The sequence below is a fragment of the Daktulosphaira vitifoliae genome, unplaced genomic scaffold (assembly GCF_025091365.1).
Source record: "Daktulosphaira vitifoliae isolate Bord-2020 unplaced genomic scaffold, ASM2509136v1 Scaffold_2, whole genome shotgun sequence".
NCBI classification, from domain to species: Eukaryota; Metazoa; Arthropoda; class Insecta; order Hemiptera; family Phylloxeridae; genus Daktulosphaira; species Daktulosphaira vitifoliae.
Genome location: NW_026099573.1, coordinates 41,458,049 through 41,475,637, shown reverse-complemented (window position 1 = coordinate 41,475,637; position 17,589 = coordinate 41,458,049). Strand labels below are relative to the sequence as shown.

Here is a 17,589-nt window from a genome sequence, read left to right as displayed (position 1 = left end):
AAATTAATTTAAATTTAATTAAACAGGAAATAACATTATGGTTACGACGAATATTGGTCAGTCAATTGTGGCCAATCACTTAAAACTGTACTTATTGTCTTATTTTAAACTATAAGAATATATCTTGATTCGGTAATGATATAAAAAAGTAACATAGGTAAGAGTATTGTTTATACTGTTTGAAAGGGCTACTGAGCTCACATGGCCTTAACTGGTAAATGAAGACAAACAAATTTTCATCTGTGATAAATAACAATAATTATATTCTAATATCAACAATATACTACTTGTTTCACACCAGTGAAAATAATACATCAAATTAACAATCAAAAACTTGAGATGATGTTTCTATGAGGTACACCAATGATTACCAATGAGCTGTGTTATTTAATACACATATCCTTGACAAAATGAGCAAACTACTATCAGCCGAGAACAAAAATCAACATAAAAAGATTGTTCAGAAGAATACATTTCTTCTTTCTTCATATAGTTCCATAACCATAAAAAATAAGTCTTTTTATAGTGTGATAGCTGAAAACAGTGTCGCCATATTTTGCGGCGCGAACACTGTTTATATTCTATTAATTCTATTGATGCAAACAATTTTTTATGCTCAGAATTATTAAATAAAATTATTTTTAATGATTTCATTAATTGGAAGAAGATTTTAATGTGAATGTAGACATGCAAAAAAAAACAATGTAATTGACTTGGGAAATCATAGTTACTCAATTTGGGCAGTATGCAGTTTTCGATGCAGAAAATAACAGTCAATTGTGGCGAGCGTCATCGCTAAAAACTGATTTTATTTATGTAACAATGATGATATTGTAAAAATAAAACGTATAATAAAAACTATTGGTTTGGTGTTGTACTCATTACTTTAATTCTCGTATATAAAGGGTAAAGCAATCCGAGTATAAAAATATGTAAAAACAATTATTGTGTTGTTTACATGTAGAATAATTAAACAATAATAATATCGCAGACAAAAATTAAAAAAATTAAAAGGAGTTCATAATAAGATTATTTTCCAACCCTACCGCAATACCACCTGAATATAGTTTTCAGGTGGTGTTACGGTATTTTACTAAAAGGACCGGAGGTATCCATCGAAAACATCATAGTCGTTCCGTCGGACATCTACTATGGAGGTATCATGACCATGAACTAGCTGGGCATCCGGGTAGGAAAGAAACCTACCGTAGCATCGGTAAGCGTTTCTATTGGACCGGTATTAGATAACTAGTGCGACAATATTTCACGAGGTGTCACATTTGTGCATGTGTAAAGCCTTTGAATCGGAAACCGTAAGATCCGATGACACCGAGAAAACCACACCAGCCATGGGAGGTCATAAGTATTGATCTTATCATCATCCTAGGACTGCGTGCGAGAAAACATGCCTACTGGTATACAGACCAACAGACTGCTATAGTAGATGGAGGCCTATCCACTTGGTCAGGCAACTACCAAGTCAATCATCGATACGTTAGAAAAAGAGTTCTTCTCTCGTTTCGGTTATGCTCGAGCGCTCTTGTCTGATAACGGGACGCAATTTGTCTCCAAAACAATGGAGAAGTGGGGAACACAAGGTTGGACGACACCAATCTATTACTCCAGGGCAAATCCAGTTAAGCGCCGAAATCAGGGCATGAAAAAAGGATTGCGCACTCAGTGAGAAACCGCAGGAACAAACTGACGGGATGGACACCATCAGTTTTAGCTTTTGGACTCGAAGCAAAAGCTCCCGGTGATTGGCTACTGGACATTAGTTCTACGAGTAAAAAACCGGACAATTTCGAGAAGATCCAAAGAATAGAGGAATAGTCCAGTAGAACAGGAACTTTTACCGAATAATTACGGGAAAAAATTCAGTTTTCCACAGAGGAACCGGGAAATACTGAAAACACCGGAGAAGAAAATAAATTTTTACAAGTGATTGTTGAACGACCTGGACGAAATCCATGTTGTTCATCACATAAAATATTATTGAGGATAGGATGGATATAATTAATAACAATAGTTTCAAATAATTTAGATACGTGAAAAAGAGTGGTTATTGGACGGTAATTTGTTACTTGAGATGGGTCACCGGTTTTAAGTATCGGGGAAATTGTGCCAAGCTTGAGTGAGGAAGGGAAGAGCCCGAATCAAAAGATTTTTGACATAACAGGAAAAGTCCCCAGGCAATAACATCCCCTAAGACAAATAAAAAGTGACTTTGTATTCTATTAGGACCGATAGTTTTATTGTTACAGAGGAAAAACAGGAAATTACTAACATCGTCAATAGTGAACTCTATTTTGGAGGGTAAGAAGGAGAAATTGGGGGGAAGGTGTGCTGGACAAGATAAAGAATTAAGAGAAGGGTATGTATAGAGGAAAAATAATTAGAAAAAATATTAGCTACTTCTTTAGGGGAGGTACTAGAAACATTATTAAACACTACATGTGTGATTGATATACGAGATGAGCGGGTTTTGTGTACAAAAGACCAAAAAGAACGAGGGTTATTTAAAAGAGATGATTCTGTACGGGAAATGTAGTGACGGTAGTAACGTTTAGATATAAGTTTATAGCGAGCCCGCAAAAGAGAGAAATTTTTATAGTCCATAAGTGATGAGGTTAGTTTGTACTTAGCATGAGCTGAGTTTTTTAAGTAAACTAGTTTTTTGAGTTCCGGATTGAACCAAGGCGGAAAGGTAGAATGATTACCAAATTTTATGGTAACAAAAGTAAGGATAGAAGAATGTAAGGTGTCTAGAAAAGTGTCAATAACGTCATCCGTATCAAGAGATTTAAAAGTAAGTTCCCAATTGAAAGAATTGAGGTACTGAATGATACCAGGGAAATTAGATTTATTAAAATTAAAATATGAAAAAGTAGTACTATTTGTTAATGATTTTGAGGGGCGGTTGAGGGAATAAGCCAATGGCGAATGAAAGGTATCAGGAGGGACGGCAGATAAAGGGAGCGAGGTCAACAGATGCAAATATAGAATTAGTAAAAATTAGATCAAGAATTTTACCATGCGCATTTGGAATATTATTGTTTTGATAAAAACCATGAAATGAAAAAGTTTGACACGGCCCGTAATAACGCACTATTCATTTACCGTGAATTAGCACGTTATCCGGTCGTGATTATCAGCTGTCCACCGTCGCACTCATTAGTGTTGACGATAACACAAGTTTGTCTTATCCGGCGGTCGGTAGATAGGACAGGTCAGGGGGTTCAGCACCGCGAGACACGTCGGCGACTATGTAAACGAGTTCACCTGTGACTTACATCCGCCGCACGTGTCGTTGAAAGATAGTAATATTGATTTTCATATCGGGCTTTAATATTGTCTTTATTTACTTAATATACTTTAAATAAAAATTACACGTTAATCCATACATGTGGCTCGTAGAGCAAGTCATCAGCTACACTATGAAAAAAAAAAATTTTGCGCTCGATAATATTTGAACTACATACTGCATTTACCTAGAATAAACGAGTATTTTCCTAAAAATCGTATGTTTTACAGGATTTTTACTCTATAAATAAAATTAGTCATTATTTATTATTAATTGTTATACGATTACATTGATATATAAATATGAATATTTTAGTTTTATACACATAAAAAATAATTATGCCATTGATAAATTCATGTCTGAAAATGAATCATTTAATTGACTATTTAATTCATCTTCTTTATAGTTGTCATCATTATGAGGGAATATTACTAACATCTTACCATCTTCTGATAACTCTTTTAAATGCATTTGCTTATTTCTATCGATACTAGAAATGTAAGGATCCGATGAGATAAGAAGTATGTGAATTAAATCCTCATTAGTATTTAAGCGCGAATTTTTTCTGGTGTGATGTTCTCGGTACATTTTATAATCTTTATTGCGACTCTCTTGTGCCTCCTCAGATAAGTTGCCTAAAATAAATGTTGATATTTTTTATTGTAGTAACTATAATCTTTTGTGATATTACCTATAGGAAGTGGCGCATATTGAATAATATGAGCACCGTGTAACAAAATTTTATGCACTGACGCCGGCATATAGTACCATGGATACAATGATACAAACAATTTAGCTGTTAAAAAGCAATATTCTTCAAAGGCCTTTATGTTTATTGTATATCCGCTCGCTATTACCGATAAAATTGTTCCACACCGTTTCATTAAATTAATATCAATTCCAGTACAGGAGGATGACAATTCAGCGTTTTTAAAAAATTTCCTTGCAGTATTGCCATCGTTCGTAGTTCCATGTCCTATAATTGGACAATAATGAATATATATTAGACAATATTAAATTGTATAGAATGAATTATTTTTTAAATGTTTTAACATTCTAATATTAAATTAGACTAAAGTATCACATACCTTGTAAAACAATATCTACAAAAAGTCCCATTTCAGACCTAAATTTATTTTGAATATGTTGTTTACGAACACTATACAAACCTTTGTTTACAGCCTTAACCTTTAAAATTAGAAGAAAATAAATTGTCAGTGGATTGCATATTGTATATTTTATAATTTTTTTATTTTACCTGCCAAGTTTTAATTTCTAATCTATACGAAAGATGAATAAAATACTCAAAAAAACGTATCCACGCATGCAACGTTGACAATCCATACTTATAATTTTCTGTTATGCATGGTCGATATTTAACTGCCTCAATGTCATTCATTTCGGTTGGTTTACATCCACAAATAAAACATTTTTGGCTAGATATTCCAGTCAAAGAATTACATACCTATAAATTTTTTTTTTTTATCGAACCGAGTTAAGAAATAAGTAATCAAATTATATAGATCAATAAAAAATATTGATCATTAATTTTCTTGTTTGAAATTTTTTTTTCTGTGACTGAATAATATAATCATTACTAATAAAAGTACACAATAAATTTTAGATATTTATAATAAAGTTTAATATTAACCTTTCCATCAACCATAGAAAAAATAAGCGTATGTTTTACTTCAAAGTATTCGTCATTGAATAATACATATGTAGTATTTAATTTGCTTATTTGTTTTTCAATTTCTTTTACCTCCTCTTTGGTACTTTCAATTGTTTCTTTCATAAATTTGTATTTAATAGGTCTACAAAATCTAGTAGAGGAAGGCATAGAATTTTTCCAAATTACGTCACTACTATCATTGCTATCATCACTACAGCATCTAAGTTCAAGTGGCACAAGAGAGAACATGAACATTGTTTGGTCAGTTGTACAAGGGTTGTCATTAAATTTTTGTTTATATTGGGCCTGACCACTACTTCCGTCGCAGCCCCATTTATAGAACATTTCTAATAACTTTTTGCCAATTTTTACCTCGTTGATAGCTGGTATTTGAAAAATTCTTTTAGTTGTGTGATCTAAAAGATTCTGCAAGGGTATTATGCAACCAGATTCACTAATTTTAACATTATCAGGATAACATTTTTGTTTAGCACTAAAAATTTTTTCATAAGATGGATAAATATCGCAATTCCTCTTTTTAGCTCCTAATCTTATATTCATATACTGTTGTTTTGTAAGTTGATTGTCTACAATAAATGCTAAAGCTTCATCAGCAGTATAAGATATAGGTTCTTTGTTACAAGAATCTTCAATTGCCATTTTCATTTGTGGGACACTATTAGGAGACAACAACAGTTTATTAAATAAAGCAGTCTCATTTCTTTTTCCAGACACAAATAACTTTTTTTTTGCTGCACATAAAATTTCAGGTGACGTCATTGATGTCATAGTTAACGCAGAGTTAATTTTTCGCCGCATTGTTCGTTCTGAACATTCAGTTAAATCAACCAAAGGTCGGCCCTGTATTGTTTTAGTAGATTTTTTTTTAATGGAAGGCATTTTAAATGGTGTAGTAAGCCATTCTGAATAATTTTTCAAAAACCTTTCATGATGACGACTAACCTTAGTCCATCTTCTAGAAGCAGCCAAACAAAATACTAATATACTTTTTTCAACTTTTTTAATAAAATGAGTACTCCAATTTGCTCCATTATATTTTTGCTTTAAAAAATCAAAAATTACTGCCCTTGAGTTATTGTTTGTTATGTTTTTTAAACTAATACCATTTTTTTTAATAACTTCAATCAGTTGTTGATTTGAAAAAAAAATAGATGATGAACAATCAGAAACTAAAATAAATGTATAAATTTAATATTGTTAAAAATTATAATATCAAAATTAAAAAAAGGTTTAATCTTAAATCTTAAACAATCCTATTATATATTATATAGCATTATGATCGAAAAAAAATTTATTAAAAATGTATAACTTGTTAAACAGTTTTTCCAGTAAAAAATAAATCTACACACATTTATAAATTGATTAAATAAGGGTATAAATTATTTAATAATAACTTACCAGGTGTTTTAATATCCATTTGAAGAAAGTAATTTTAAAAGTTAAAAACTTATAAAAAAAAACACTATATTGAAAAAATGTATAGAAAATAGAGAGATTAACAAATGGAGAGTGGTTAACTTTATGGCATAATATAACGATGAAAAAATTTTTCGTCAGATAGATATACATTCAAGATAACTTAAACAATACCAAATCTTATCGATGAGTTCATATAATGTTATTTATTAGTGTTAACTTATGAGGATGCCTATAAAATCATAATACGATTTTTAGGGAAATACTCGTTTATTCTAGGTAAATGCAGTATGTACAGTTCAAATATTATCGAGCGCAAAATTTTTTTTTTTCATAGTGTAGCTGATGACTTGCTCTACAAGCCACATGTATGGATTAACGTGTAATTTTGCGTAATTTTTAGTTAATCTCTTTAAACGAGCAAACTAGAGAAAAAAACGAAAAAATTCGATTTTTTTTAAAGTATAAATTTGTTAAATTCCACAAAAATTAAAAAAAAAGTTTTTTTTCTTTTTCATTTGAAAAAGGATATCTTTTTTAATAGGAATAAAAAAAAAAATTTAATTTTAAATTATGTTTTAAGGCATAAAAAAAATGTACAAAAATAAACTCAAAATTACTGAAAATACGGATAAATTTTAGAAGTATAACATTAAAATAGCTCTACACCTTCACTAAATCAACTTATGCTCTTGAAAATTTTTATTAAAACCCTTAAGTATGATATTAATGTGTTTTGCTAAAAAAAAAAAATTTAAGTGACTTAAAAAATGATACTTTTGGCCGCCTAAATCGGCGTTTCATTCCACTGTGTGTCGTAGGGATATCTTATTATGGCACATTTGCCGTGAATTGCAAAAAGTGTTTATGTGTGCAGTCCGCCTTCCTGTTAGTATTGTTGTATGTAACTGTGTTAAATATATATATATATATATATATAAGTCTATTAAACGGTACAACGATGTTATGGGAGATAGAGATATGGACACATGCAAATGTGATCGTATCACCCGGTAATTTCATAACATATTTCAAAAGCTGACATTTTACACTAATTATGTAATTTAAACAATAGAACTATAATTGTATAAAGTTATTGTAATTTTTGAAATTTATTATTTTTTAACTTCCATTACATATTTGTCAGCATGGTTTGAAAAATCGTTAACAGTCATTAATATTTTCTGCCACCATTTAATTTACAAACGTATGAAACATTATTTTTTTAAGACGTTGAACATTGTATTTTTAACTTTCATTAAAAAGTAGGAATTTAACAATATATAGATGATTATAACAAAATTACGAAAAAACTAAATGAGTCCCCGCCAAGCCAACGATTTTACGTGTAATAAAATAATTTTAATAAACATATAAACTAAGTACACAGTTCTATATATTTTATAAAGCATAAGTAAGAGGCATTCAAAAACTCTAATAGCCTTTTAGATGAATTTAAAGCAATCGCGACTCTTTAAATTTTGTCCAAATAAAATGTTAACAAAAAAATGCTATAAGAAATTTTGTCAAATCTGTTAAACACTCAATGCCGTCCCACTTGTTAATTCTAATAAATTCATGAAAATAATTTGTTCATAAATTTTAATAATGAATACCAGACTTCGGACTGTCTACTACAAATCATTTATAAATAATTGATGACTTGTAGTAGGTGTGGTTACAATGAGTGTCTACAATTTTTTAACAACCTAAAAATGTGAATGAATTAATATTTTAAAGAGAATTTGTTTAAAAAGAGTAAAAGCAAAATACTATTTGTAAGAACGGTCTATTATGATGATTATATTAACTCTAATATTGTAATTATTTTCTTATTACTATTCGAAAATTGATATATTAATTCTTAATTACAATAGTTAACACACACTTGCATTACTCTGCAGAATACTACTGAATTTAATTAGTATGTACTATAAAACCGATGAATTATAATATTAAATTATTTATTATATTACTACTTTAGATATTAATTCTTATTTGAGACCGTCTCATTAATCTTAAAGACATTCTTGTTTCATCTTTTCCCTCGTCACATAATATACAATAAAAATCATTATTGACGTAGTCATCTAGTCCAGTGTTTCTTAAACTGGGTTCCGCGGAGATCAGTTGAGGGTTCCGCAAAACTTAAATGTTTTTTTCAAAATTTATTTGGTATTATAAAATATTAAAGTATTTTAATTTTACATTTAGTCAATTTTGGTATGAAATGTACGTTTAATAATAGTATATAGTCAATATTATTTTGAACTAATACAATATAAAATAAGGTCGAAAAACCACCGTCGATAACGAATTAGATAAAATAAACAGATAAAATTAGTATTTGGTTGTAATACGGCCGTGTCGTGCATTTTATTTATTTTTAAATGGGCTTTAACGACGTCACGAGGACATTACCGATACCGCACTACAGAGTACATCAGTACGTAGTCGTCTGTTGTTCGTTGTTGCGTGTAGTGTTATAACTTATTAAACTAATACTACCACCAATATGAGTAAACAAACAAGGAAAAAAACCAAATTCGTAAATATGATCCCTCATACTTAGCGTTCGGATTTACATATAAAGATGATTACCCTCAATGCGTTATCTGCGCGAAAGTTTTAAGTAATAGTGCTATGGCTCCAGCAAAACTTACTAGGCATTTGGAAACAAAACACGAGCAATATAAGAAAAATGAAGATTACAATTCTCCTGAACTTAAAGTGATTATCGTTAATCACTTGAAAATGTTGTCACTTAAATTTGAAGAGTATTTTCCCTCAAATCAAGACCCAAAGGAAGGTTTTTTGTGGGTTTTGGATCCATTCAGTTGCTATGGCATAACAAATGATCTATTTACGAATGAAGAGGATATGTTGGCAGATCTTTCCTCAGACATAACGTTGAGAAACTTAAAAAACAATTTATCACTACATAAATTTTGGATAAAAGTTCATAAAGAATATGAGGTGATAAGTGAAAAGGCGTTAAGAGTGATACTCCCTTTTCCTTCAACGTACTTATGTGAAAATACAAACAAACCTTCAAATAATACAATTAATAACTTGACACGGCACCGCCTTTTGCTCTAGCTTGGCGCTCACCCGTGTATCTCTCGATATCAGCCGTCCAGCTATTAATATGACAATCGGTTGTCTCCCCGCCTTTGACACTGAGATAAGGTCGCCGACGAATATGGATTACTGATATTGCGTTCTGTTGTGTTTCCGACGTAGACCTTAACTGGTTACCCGTTGTTTTTGTCGTTTCTTTTTGAGTTGGTTTTTTTTTCTGGTGTGCTAAGACGATACCTCGAGACCGATACCTTGAGTAAGCTGTGTAGTATACTATATCTACATATATATACATTTGGATTATGTAAGAAATATATCCGTAACGGCTAGGGTAATATTCATAAATACATTATGTAATCACCCTTAACTATTAAATTATATTTACAATTATACTATAAAATAGTTTTACTTATCTATTAAATTAAATCAACTAATTAGGCCAACCACCGCTATACTGTACAAATATAGGTGGGTGGGGATGAAAAAATTATGTTACCTTAAAATCAAATATTGGCCAAGTAGACAAGTATGTACTTGTAAACTTGTCAAGCCATTAATTCCTTTGACTTGTGTTACATTTACCGACAATCTGCGGGAAACTGACAAGTGACCAATAATTGTACAAGTATAGTGTTCCGACGGCTTGATAAGTATACACAAGTGACAAAAATTTGGTAAGTACACCAGTCGTGGGAATCCGGCTTTACCTAAACTACAACGAGCTTTATACAACTTGGTTAACAAGGCGCGCATAAAGCTAAAAAGTTTTGGGAAAATATAAGAAATTGTAGTTTTATGTATTTCTAGGCTACAGTTTTCATTTTTCTGAAAACTTTGTAAGTTTTCTTAAAAAAGTTATCTTTACAATTTTGAGTTTACTTTAAGTCAATGCTTTGTTATTATGAAATAGAAAACTCTGCAATACTCGTGTTTTTAACCTCTCACACCCTTGAAATTAACAATATTTGTTTTGAAGGGCAGTGTTGTTTTCAACTTTTAAATGTATATATTTGTAACTATTATTTTAGACAATTTTAATGGAAGGGCAGGAGATTTGTGCAATCGAATTTGAAAAAATGGAATTAAATACCCCAACATGTTCGGACAAAACAAATAATTTATTAAGTTTGGATAAAAACATGGACCAAAAAAAAAAATTATTTTACAAAAAGATATACTCCTTACAGTATACCAAAGATAATAGGAAATGGAGTAAGTATATTTAATTATTATATGTATGTATTAGATTGTCCAAAAAAAGTTTATTTCCCATCCGTTTTAATTTTTCAGAGTTATTAGTATTTTAATCGTAATGAAATTTTTGAAATTATATAGAAAAAATAGATAAAATTAAATGTTTTGTGTATATAATTTGATGTAGAAAATGTTAGCATTTAGAATTTGCAAAAGTAATTAAAAAAATATATTCTTTGAAAAATTAGCGATTTTATACCAAAATGTCATTTTACCATAATATCAAAATGTGAAAATTGAAATACGCCCCTCAGTGACTTTTTAAGGTTGATCAAAAACTTCAAATTTAGACGGCTACCTTTTTTTGGTGTCCTTTTTTTTTGGAAAATCAAAAATAATTTTTTTTGGTTAGTTTATTATGTATGGGTTGGAAAAATAATTTTTGAAAGCTTGTTTAGTTTCAAACTCTCAAAAATTAATGTAAAAAGAACTATTACTTTTAATTTCTAAATTGTATGTAATTGTAATTATTTAAATAAAATCATTTATGTTATTAGCAGGGCTCGGGACTTAAAGCATTTGATAGAAAATTTTTTTTATAAAACAACCCTAACTCTCTTATAGGCAGTACCATAAATACTGGATATACAGAGTATGCAAAGAACATGATCTCCCTACATATATTTAGATGGGAGTCCAGTATTTTTAAAATGATGGGATTCTATCCGCACATAGTTTCGGCACTGCCTACTGTAATATTGCTAATGAATACGTTAAAATTGGAAAATACATCATTCCTGCAATAAAAGAACGAGTCCAAAAAATTACAGTCGTCAAAAACAGTTAATTTGGATAACTTCAGTTTTTTTAGTATGTGTGTATGTATTATTGACCCTCTACGTAATTTTTTGACTTTTATTCAACTTATACGCAAAAAAACATATTTTTTTCAATTCTTAAATATATCATAGCCCATCGAATTTCCGCTGAATCGTTGCCTTGTACTTATATACATATAGTTCATATCTAATATTGGTAGTGATTAATATTTAATATTGAAATACTATTATTTTAAAATAAATTACTACATATTTTGAATGAAGAATTCAATGAATTAATATATAGAATAACAGTTTATTTAACATATTATAAATATGTAGAAATAATTTTTTATAATCCTTTTAGTATGTAAGAACATTTTTAGTTAGTGTATTTCAGAATCGTATTTATATTTCACCCTACCTAGGATATAATAACATACATAATTTATATGAAATGAATAAGGAAAAATTTTTTTAAGCACACTCTCCGATGATAAAATTCTACGCTACTTGTTTTTTTTATTTTAAAATACATATGAAATCATATGAAAATCTGTCTTATATGTATATCATACTACCTTTCCGTACAATAAATATAAAAACGTTCGTGTTCAACGTCTGACCGTGATACAATTGTGTTTCTACATTATCGCATTTATAGATATCGATTGCAGTAACACACAAGTCTGTTCAAAGTTCAGCGTTGCAGGTAATATGATTAAAATTATTGCCTTATTTACACAAATTAAATAAATATCAAACCTAACGATGGGCGATAAGCCCAACAACATATCTGACGATATGAATATCACAGACAGTGCTTCCCAACATATACATAATACTACAACATTTACAGAGATAGCCTCTAATATTACATTACCGAAAATGAACCAAGCAATTGTATTTAACTCTATTAACAACATCAAACAAATCGAATATGTTACCGCAATCAGTAAAATTACACCCGCAAAAAATATACAATTTGTATCACGTATATCCAATAATAGATTCTACATATTTTTCAATAGTCAAAACGTCATGGAAAATCTACTCAAAACCCACTCTTCAATTCATGTCAATGAAATAGAAATTCCAATTCGTAGGCTCATTAACGGGTCCAAAAGAATCATTCTGTCCAATGTTTATCCTACTATCCCTAATCAACTTATACTAAACGCTCTCCACGAAATAGGAATTAAAACCACTTCTCAAATTTCTCACATGAAAGCTGGATTTGCAACTGAACAATTTTCGCATATATTAAGCTTCAGAAGACAATTATACATCAATCGAGACAGTGTGTCTAAACTACCTAGCTCAATCACAGTAACTGTTGAAAACACCACGTTTAGAATATTTATAACCGATGACACCGTTACTTGTTTCCAATGTCATAAGACCGGACACTTTTCTAGCCAATGTAAAAATATACCCGAACAAATCAATATTATCGATATAATCGAAACCGACATGGAAGCAACTAATGACATACTGCCAGTCTCAAATGTAGAAAAAAATGTTTCTCCATCACCACCTATTGTAAATGCTCTAAATATTTATACCACTCAGAATAACGATCCTTTAATATCAAACCAAGCAAAAGATAATGTAGATTCAACCTCAATCGATCAACCTAAAAAACATTCGCTAGTCGAAAAGCTCAAATCGTCATCCAACAAAAATATCAACGTAACGTCTCCAATCGTAATTAAACGTCCAGCCCCGTCGACAACGTCTCAAACACTTTCTCCAAAATCTTCACACTCATCCAACTTAACTTCAATAATGAAGCCCTCCAATGCACCTGATGGCAAAACTCAACCATCAAACAACCACAAAGGAAATGTACATAAAAAACCATAAGTTAGAACAAGCGCTAAATCAAACGATAGCTTTTATTCACATATCGATGAAGGGTTAGATCCAACCAAAGATCTATTTAATTCAAATCCTCAATTATCCTTATCTCTAAACCAGTTAAAAGATTTTTTTGAAAATTCTCAAGGTTGCACTGACCTTGTGAGTTTATGTACAGAGCATCGTAGCAGTCCAGAAAATATAATCGAAATCATTACAAACATCTACCCTGTCGTAAAAATAAAAAGTATTAAAAATCGTCTAACCCGATTATTAAAAGCACTTGAAAAAATCCAAAACGTCAATTTCAGTCAACTTCCTATGCTGACAGTTATGATGATGAAACTTACTAGCTTGATTCCAACCAATATACCACTATACATACCCATCAAACTAATATTAAACCAATCATGATAATTAATAACAGTCTTAAAATAATCCAATGGAATCCAAATGGATTCTTCTCCAAATTAGATGAAATCAATTTATTATTAAACAAATACTGTACGGTCATTAATAGACTGTATAAGGTATTGAAAAGGAAAACAATAAAATAAAGTTGAAAATAAATAAATAATCAACCAATGTTCACGTAGTTACAATAAATTAATTATTAACCAAAGAAAATTTCATACATGCATTAACCCTGGCCAGGAACTTAAAACTAAGGGGAATCAATTAATGGGGGTTCAGAATACAAACAATTAATTAAAAAACAAAACGAAATAATTAAGTAAATATAACGCTTGCCTTTGCTGTTTGGATACGACTGCTACGGCGGCGACGACGAATTGTTAATGCACACACGTACGATATTCGTAAATGATTTTCAAAGTTAACGGTCGGTATGTTCTTTTCCGGAGGTTTCGGTGATGGTCGAATTCGGTTGACGGTCGGTGTCGATAAACGGTATCGGTGTGTTTAGGTAGGCGGTAGTTGAGAAAAACAAAAGAAGATTAATTATTTACAGTGATTCCCAAACAAATACTGTCCAATCTCAATATGTCTACAAGAAACTAATTTTATCAACAACAAGGTCGGCTCCCTAATAAACTACACTACATACTACAAAAATAGAACAAATGCAGGCAGAGCCAGTGGTGGGGTGGCAATCTATGTATATTCAAATTATTACTCCGAAGAAATTACTATTAATACTAATCTAGAAGTGGTCGCAGTAAATATTTTAATCAAAAACCCAATAACAATCTGCAATATATATCTACCAAACTCTCACTTTTTTGATTCATATGATATTCAAAATATTATTAATCAACTCCCCACCCCTTACATTCTCTTAAGAGACTTCAACAGTCACAGCCCTTTGTGGGGCTGCTCCGACCTCGACTCACGAGGAACTAAAATTGAGCAAACACTTTACAGCAACAACGACCTCATATACTTAACAGTGGCCAAGCTACAAGAGTTAGTGCTAGCACGGGACACTTTTCAGCCATCGACCTTTCATTCTCATCATCTACAATTACTCCCTACATAGATTGGGATGTCGTACCAGAATTATCAAGTAGTGACCATTTTCCTATCATCATGACGCTCAATCACACAAACTCCCATAATCATTATACTGGAAAAAAAAAATGTTGATTGGGCCTCATACCAAACGTAAATTGATAAAAATATTGAATCAACATCTTGGACAAATACTAATAATATAAAAGACAAGATAAAACGGTTCACCAACCTCATTATAAATACAGCCTCCGACGTTTTTGAGTTAACTAGCTACTCTGGCAAGAGACCTCCAGTCCCTTGGTGGAATAAAACCATCAAACAAGCTATACGAAAAAAAAAACTGCCTTCATTTTATAGATACAAGCGAACCTTAGACCTTCAAGATTTTATACAATTCAAAAAAAACAAAGCGCAAGTCAGATGCCTAATTAAAAGTGAAAAAAAAAGTCATGGGAAAATTTTACATCTACTTTAAATAGTCATGTTTCCCCAACCTTAATGTGGAACAAAATTAAAACTTTAAAAGGAATCCCCTTTACACAAATAAAAACACTAACGGTAGGGCAAACAGTTTATACAGAACCTAAAGAAATAACCAATCAAATAGGACAGTTTTTTTACTCCAACAGTAGTAACTGTAGTTTGAATCCAGACTTTTTGAAATTTAAAGAAACTCAAGAATTAATTATCCAACCGATCCCCATATCAACAACAAATCAAGGTTCAATTCTCAACGATCCTATCACAATGTCAGAACTAAACTCTAGTCTAGAAGGAAAAAAAAGTAATAGTTGTGGACCAGACAAAATACCATTCTTATTTCTCCAGAACCTCTCCATTAAAGGAAAAAATCTACTCCTCGAGTTGTATAATAATGTTTGGTTGTCCGGTATTATCCCAACTTTATGGAAAAATGCTACCATTACCCCCATTCCTAAAAAAGAGCAAGACAGACACAAACCTTCAGGATATCGCCCTATCTCTGTCTTATGTAACATGAGTAAAACACTCGAAAAAATAATTTATAATAGGCTTAATTGGTACGTACAAAGATTTAATCTGTTATCCTCAAACCAGCATGGATTTAGGAAATTTCACTCAACTACAGATGTTAAAATTGAAACGGAAATACTCGAATCTTTCGCAAACAAACAAACCATGATACTCATCAGTCTAGATCTTCAAAAAGCTTACGACACAGTTTGGCGGCATAGAGTTTTAAATATACTGAAAAAATGGCACATCAATGGGCAGATGTTACAATTTATAACAAGTTTTCTGAATGATCGTTCTTTCCAAGTTAAAATAAATGACCACTTCTCAGAAAAATTTGTACTCGAGAATGGAGTCCCACAAGGATCCTCCCCCCTGAGCATTCTACTTTTTCAAGCCGCAATCAACAACCTACATGATAAAATTTCGCATCCTGTGAAATCAATTATGTTTGCAGACGATACTCATATTTATCTCAAAGGGAAAAACATTAAATCAATGACACGCCGTCTTCAAGATTGCCTAAACGACCTGAACAAGTGATGCTTCCACTCAGGTTTTATTTTCTCACCAGAAAAAACCAAATGCATCATGTTTACCAAAAAAAAACAAATCTCAAAACCAAAGTTATTTTTGGGAAACACACCTTTACTGTTCGTGAACAACATAAAAATTCTAGGGTTGATTTTTGAAAACAAACTTACATGGAAACCTTATATAATTAAGACCAAAACAAGCCCAACCAAAAGTATCAATATCCTGAAAACTTTGAGCCATGTTGAATGGGGAGCAGAAAGCTCCGTCTTAATCAACCTATATAGATCTCTTGTTAGATCTAAAGTAGACTATGGATCAATTTGCTATACCAATTCAAACCCTAACCTCCAAAAAACAATTGACATAATTCATAACAGTGGTCTAAGAGTTGCAACCGGAGCATTTAGAAGCAGCCCCATCCCAAGCATTTTATCCATTTCTGGAGAACCTCCCCTTCATATTCGCAGAACCAAATTAGCTCTAAATTATATTGCTCGCATCCTTTCCTCCCCAGAAAACTCTACATTACCATTCGTGACTCAAAATCGTTTTGCAAATATATTTTGCTCCAATTCAAATCTAAAAAAACCATGGGGTTTAAGGATGCTGAATAAAATGTCGCTTAACAATATCGATCTACATTCAATTATCAAACGAGAATATAGTGTGGTGCCTCCTTGGAGGGTGCCATCCTTTCTCGTGGATACCAGTTTAGCTAATTATAGTAAAAAAAAAACGTCAAGTATTATCTATAAAAATTTATTCAATGAAATCATCAACTCTCCTCCGTCAAACCCACAAATCTATACAGACGCCTCCAAAACCAACTCAGGCGTCGCGATTGCTATCATAAATGGCCATCAATCTATATCGTACAAACTACCAGACCATAACAGCATTTATACGGCGGAATACTTTGCACTCCTGGAAGGAGTCTACCTAGCCATTCAATTACCTGATTCAATCACTAACATTTGTACAGATTCACTCAGCGCTCTTAACAATCTTAAGTATAACTGGCACTCAAGCACCCTAGCAATTAAAATAAGCAACCTCATTGTAAAAGCTAACAAGAACATACGGTTTATATGGACACCAGGTCATTGTGGAATAGATGGCAATGAAAAAGCCGACCAAGTAGCTCGTGAAGCAGTAAATAACCCTCTGACCGAGATACGCACATACTCCTCACTCATTGACATCCATAGGAATGTAAGCAC

General features: G+C 31.4%; 1 protein-coding gene across 1 annotated transcript; it reads right to left on the bottom strand.

Moving 5' to 3' along the window:
• Nucleotides 1-3,614: 3,614 nt before the first annotated feature.
• On the bottom strand, nucleotides 3,615-6,175 carry LOC126899351 (uncharacterized). Its single transcript, XM_050674213.1, has 5 exons — nucleotides 4,956-6,175; nucleotides 4,563-4,769; nucleotides 4,474-4,492; nucleotides 3,996-4,280; nucleotides 3,615-3,939 (listed from the first exon to the last, which is right to left on the bottom strand). The coding sequence occupies exons 1-5, from the start codon at nucleotides 5,874-5,876 to the stop codon at nucleotides 3,641-3,643; spliced, it is 1,731 nt and encodes a 576-aa protein (XP_050530170.1). The 5' UTR covers nucleotides 5,877-6,175; the 3' UTR covers nucleotides 3,615-3,640.
• Nucleotides 6,176-17,589: the final 11,414 nt, after the last annotated feature.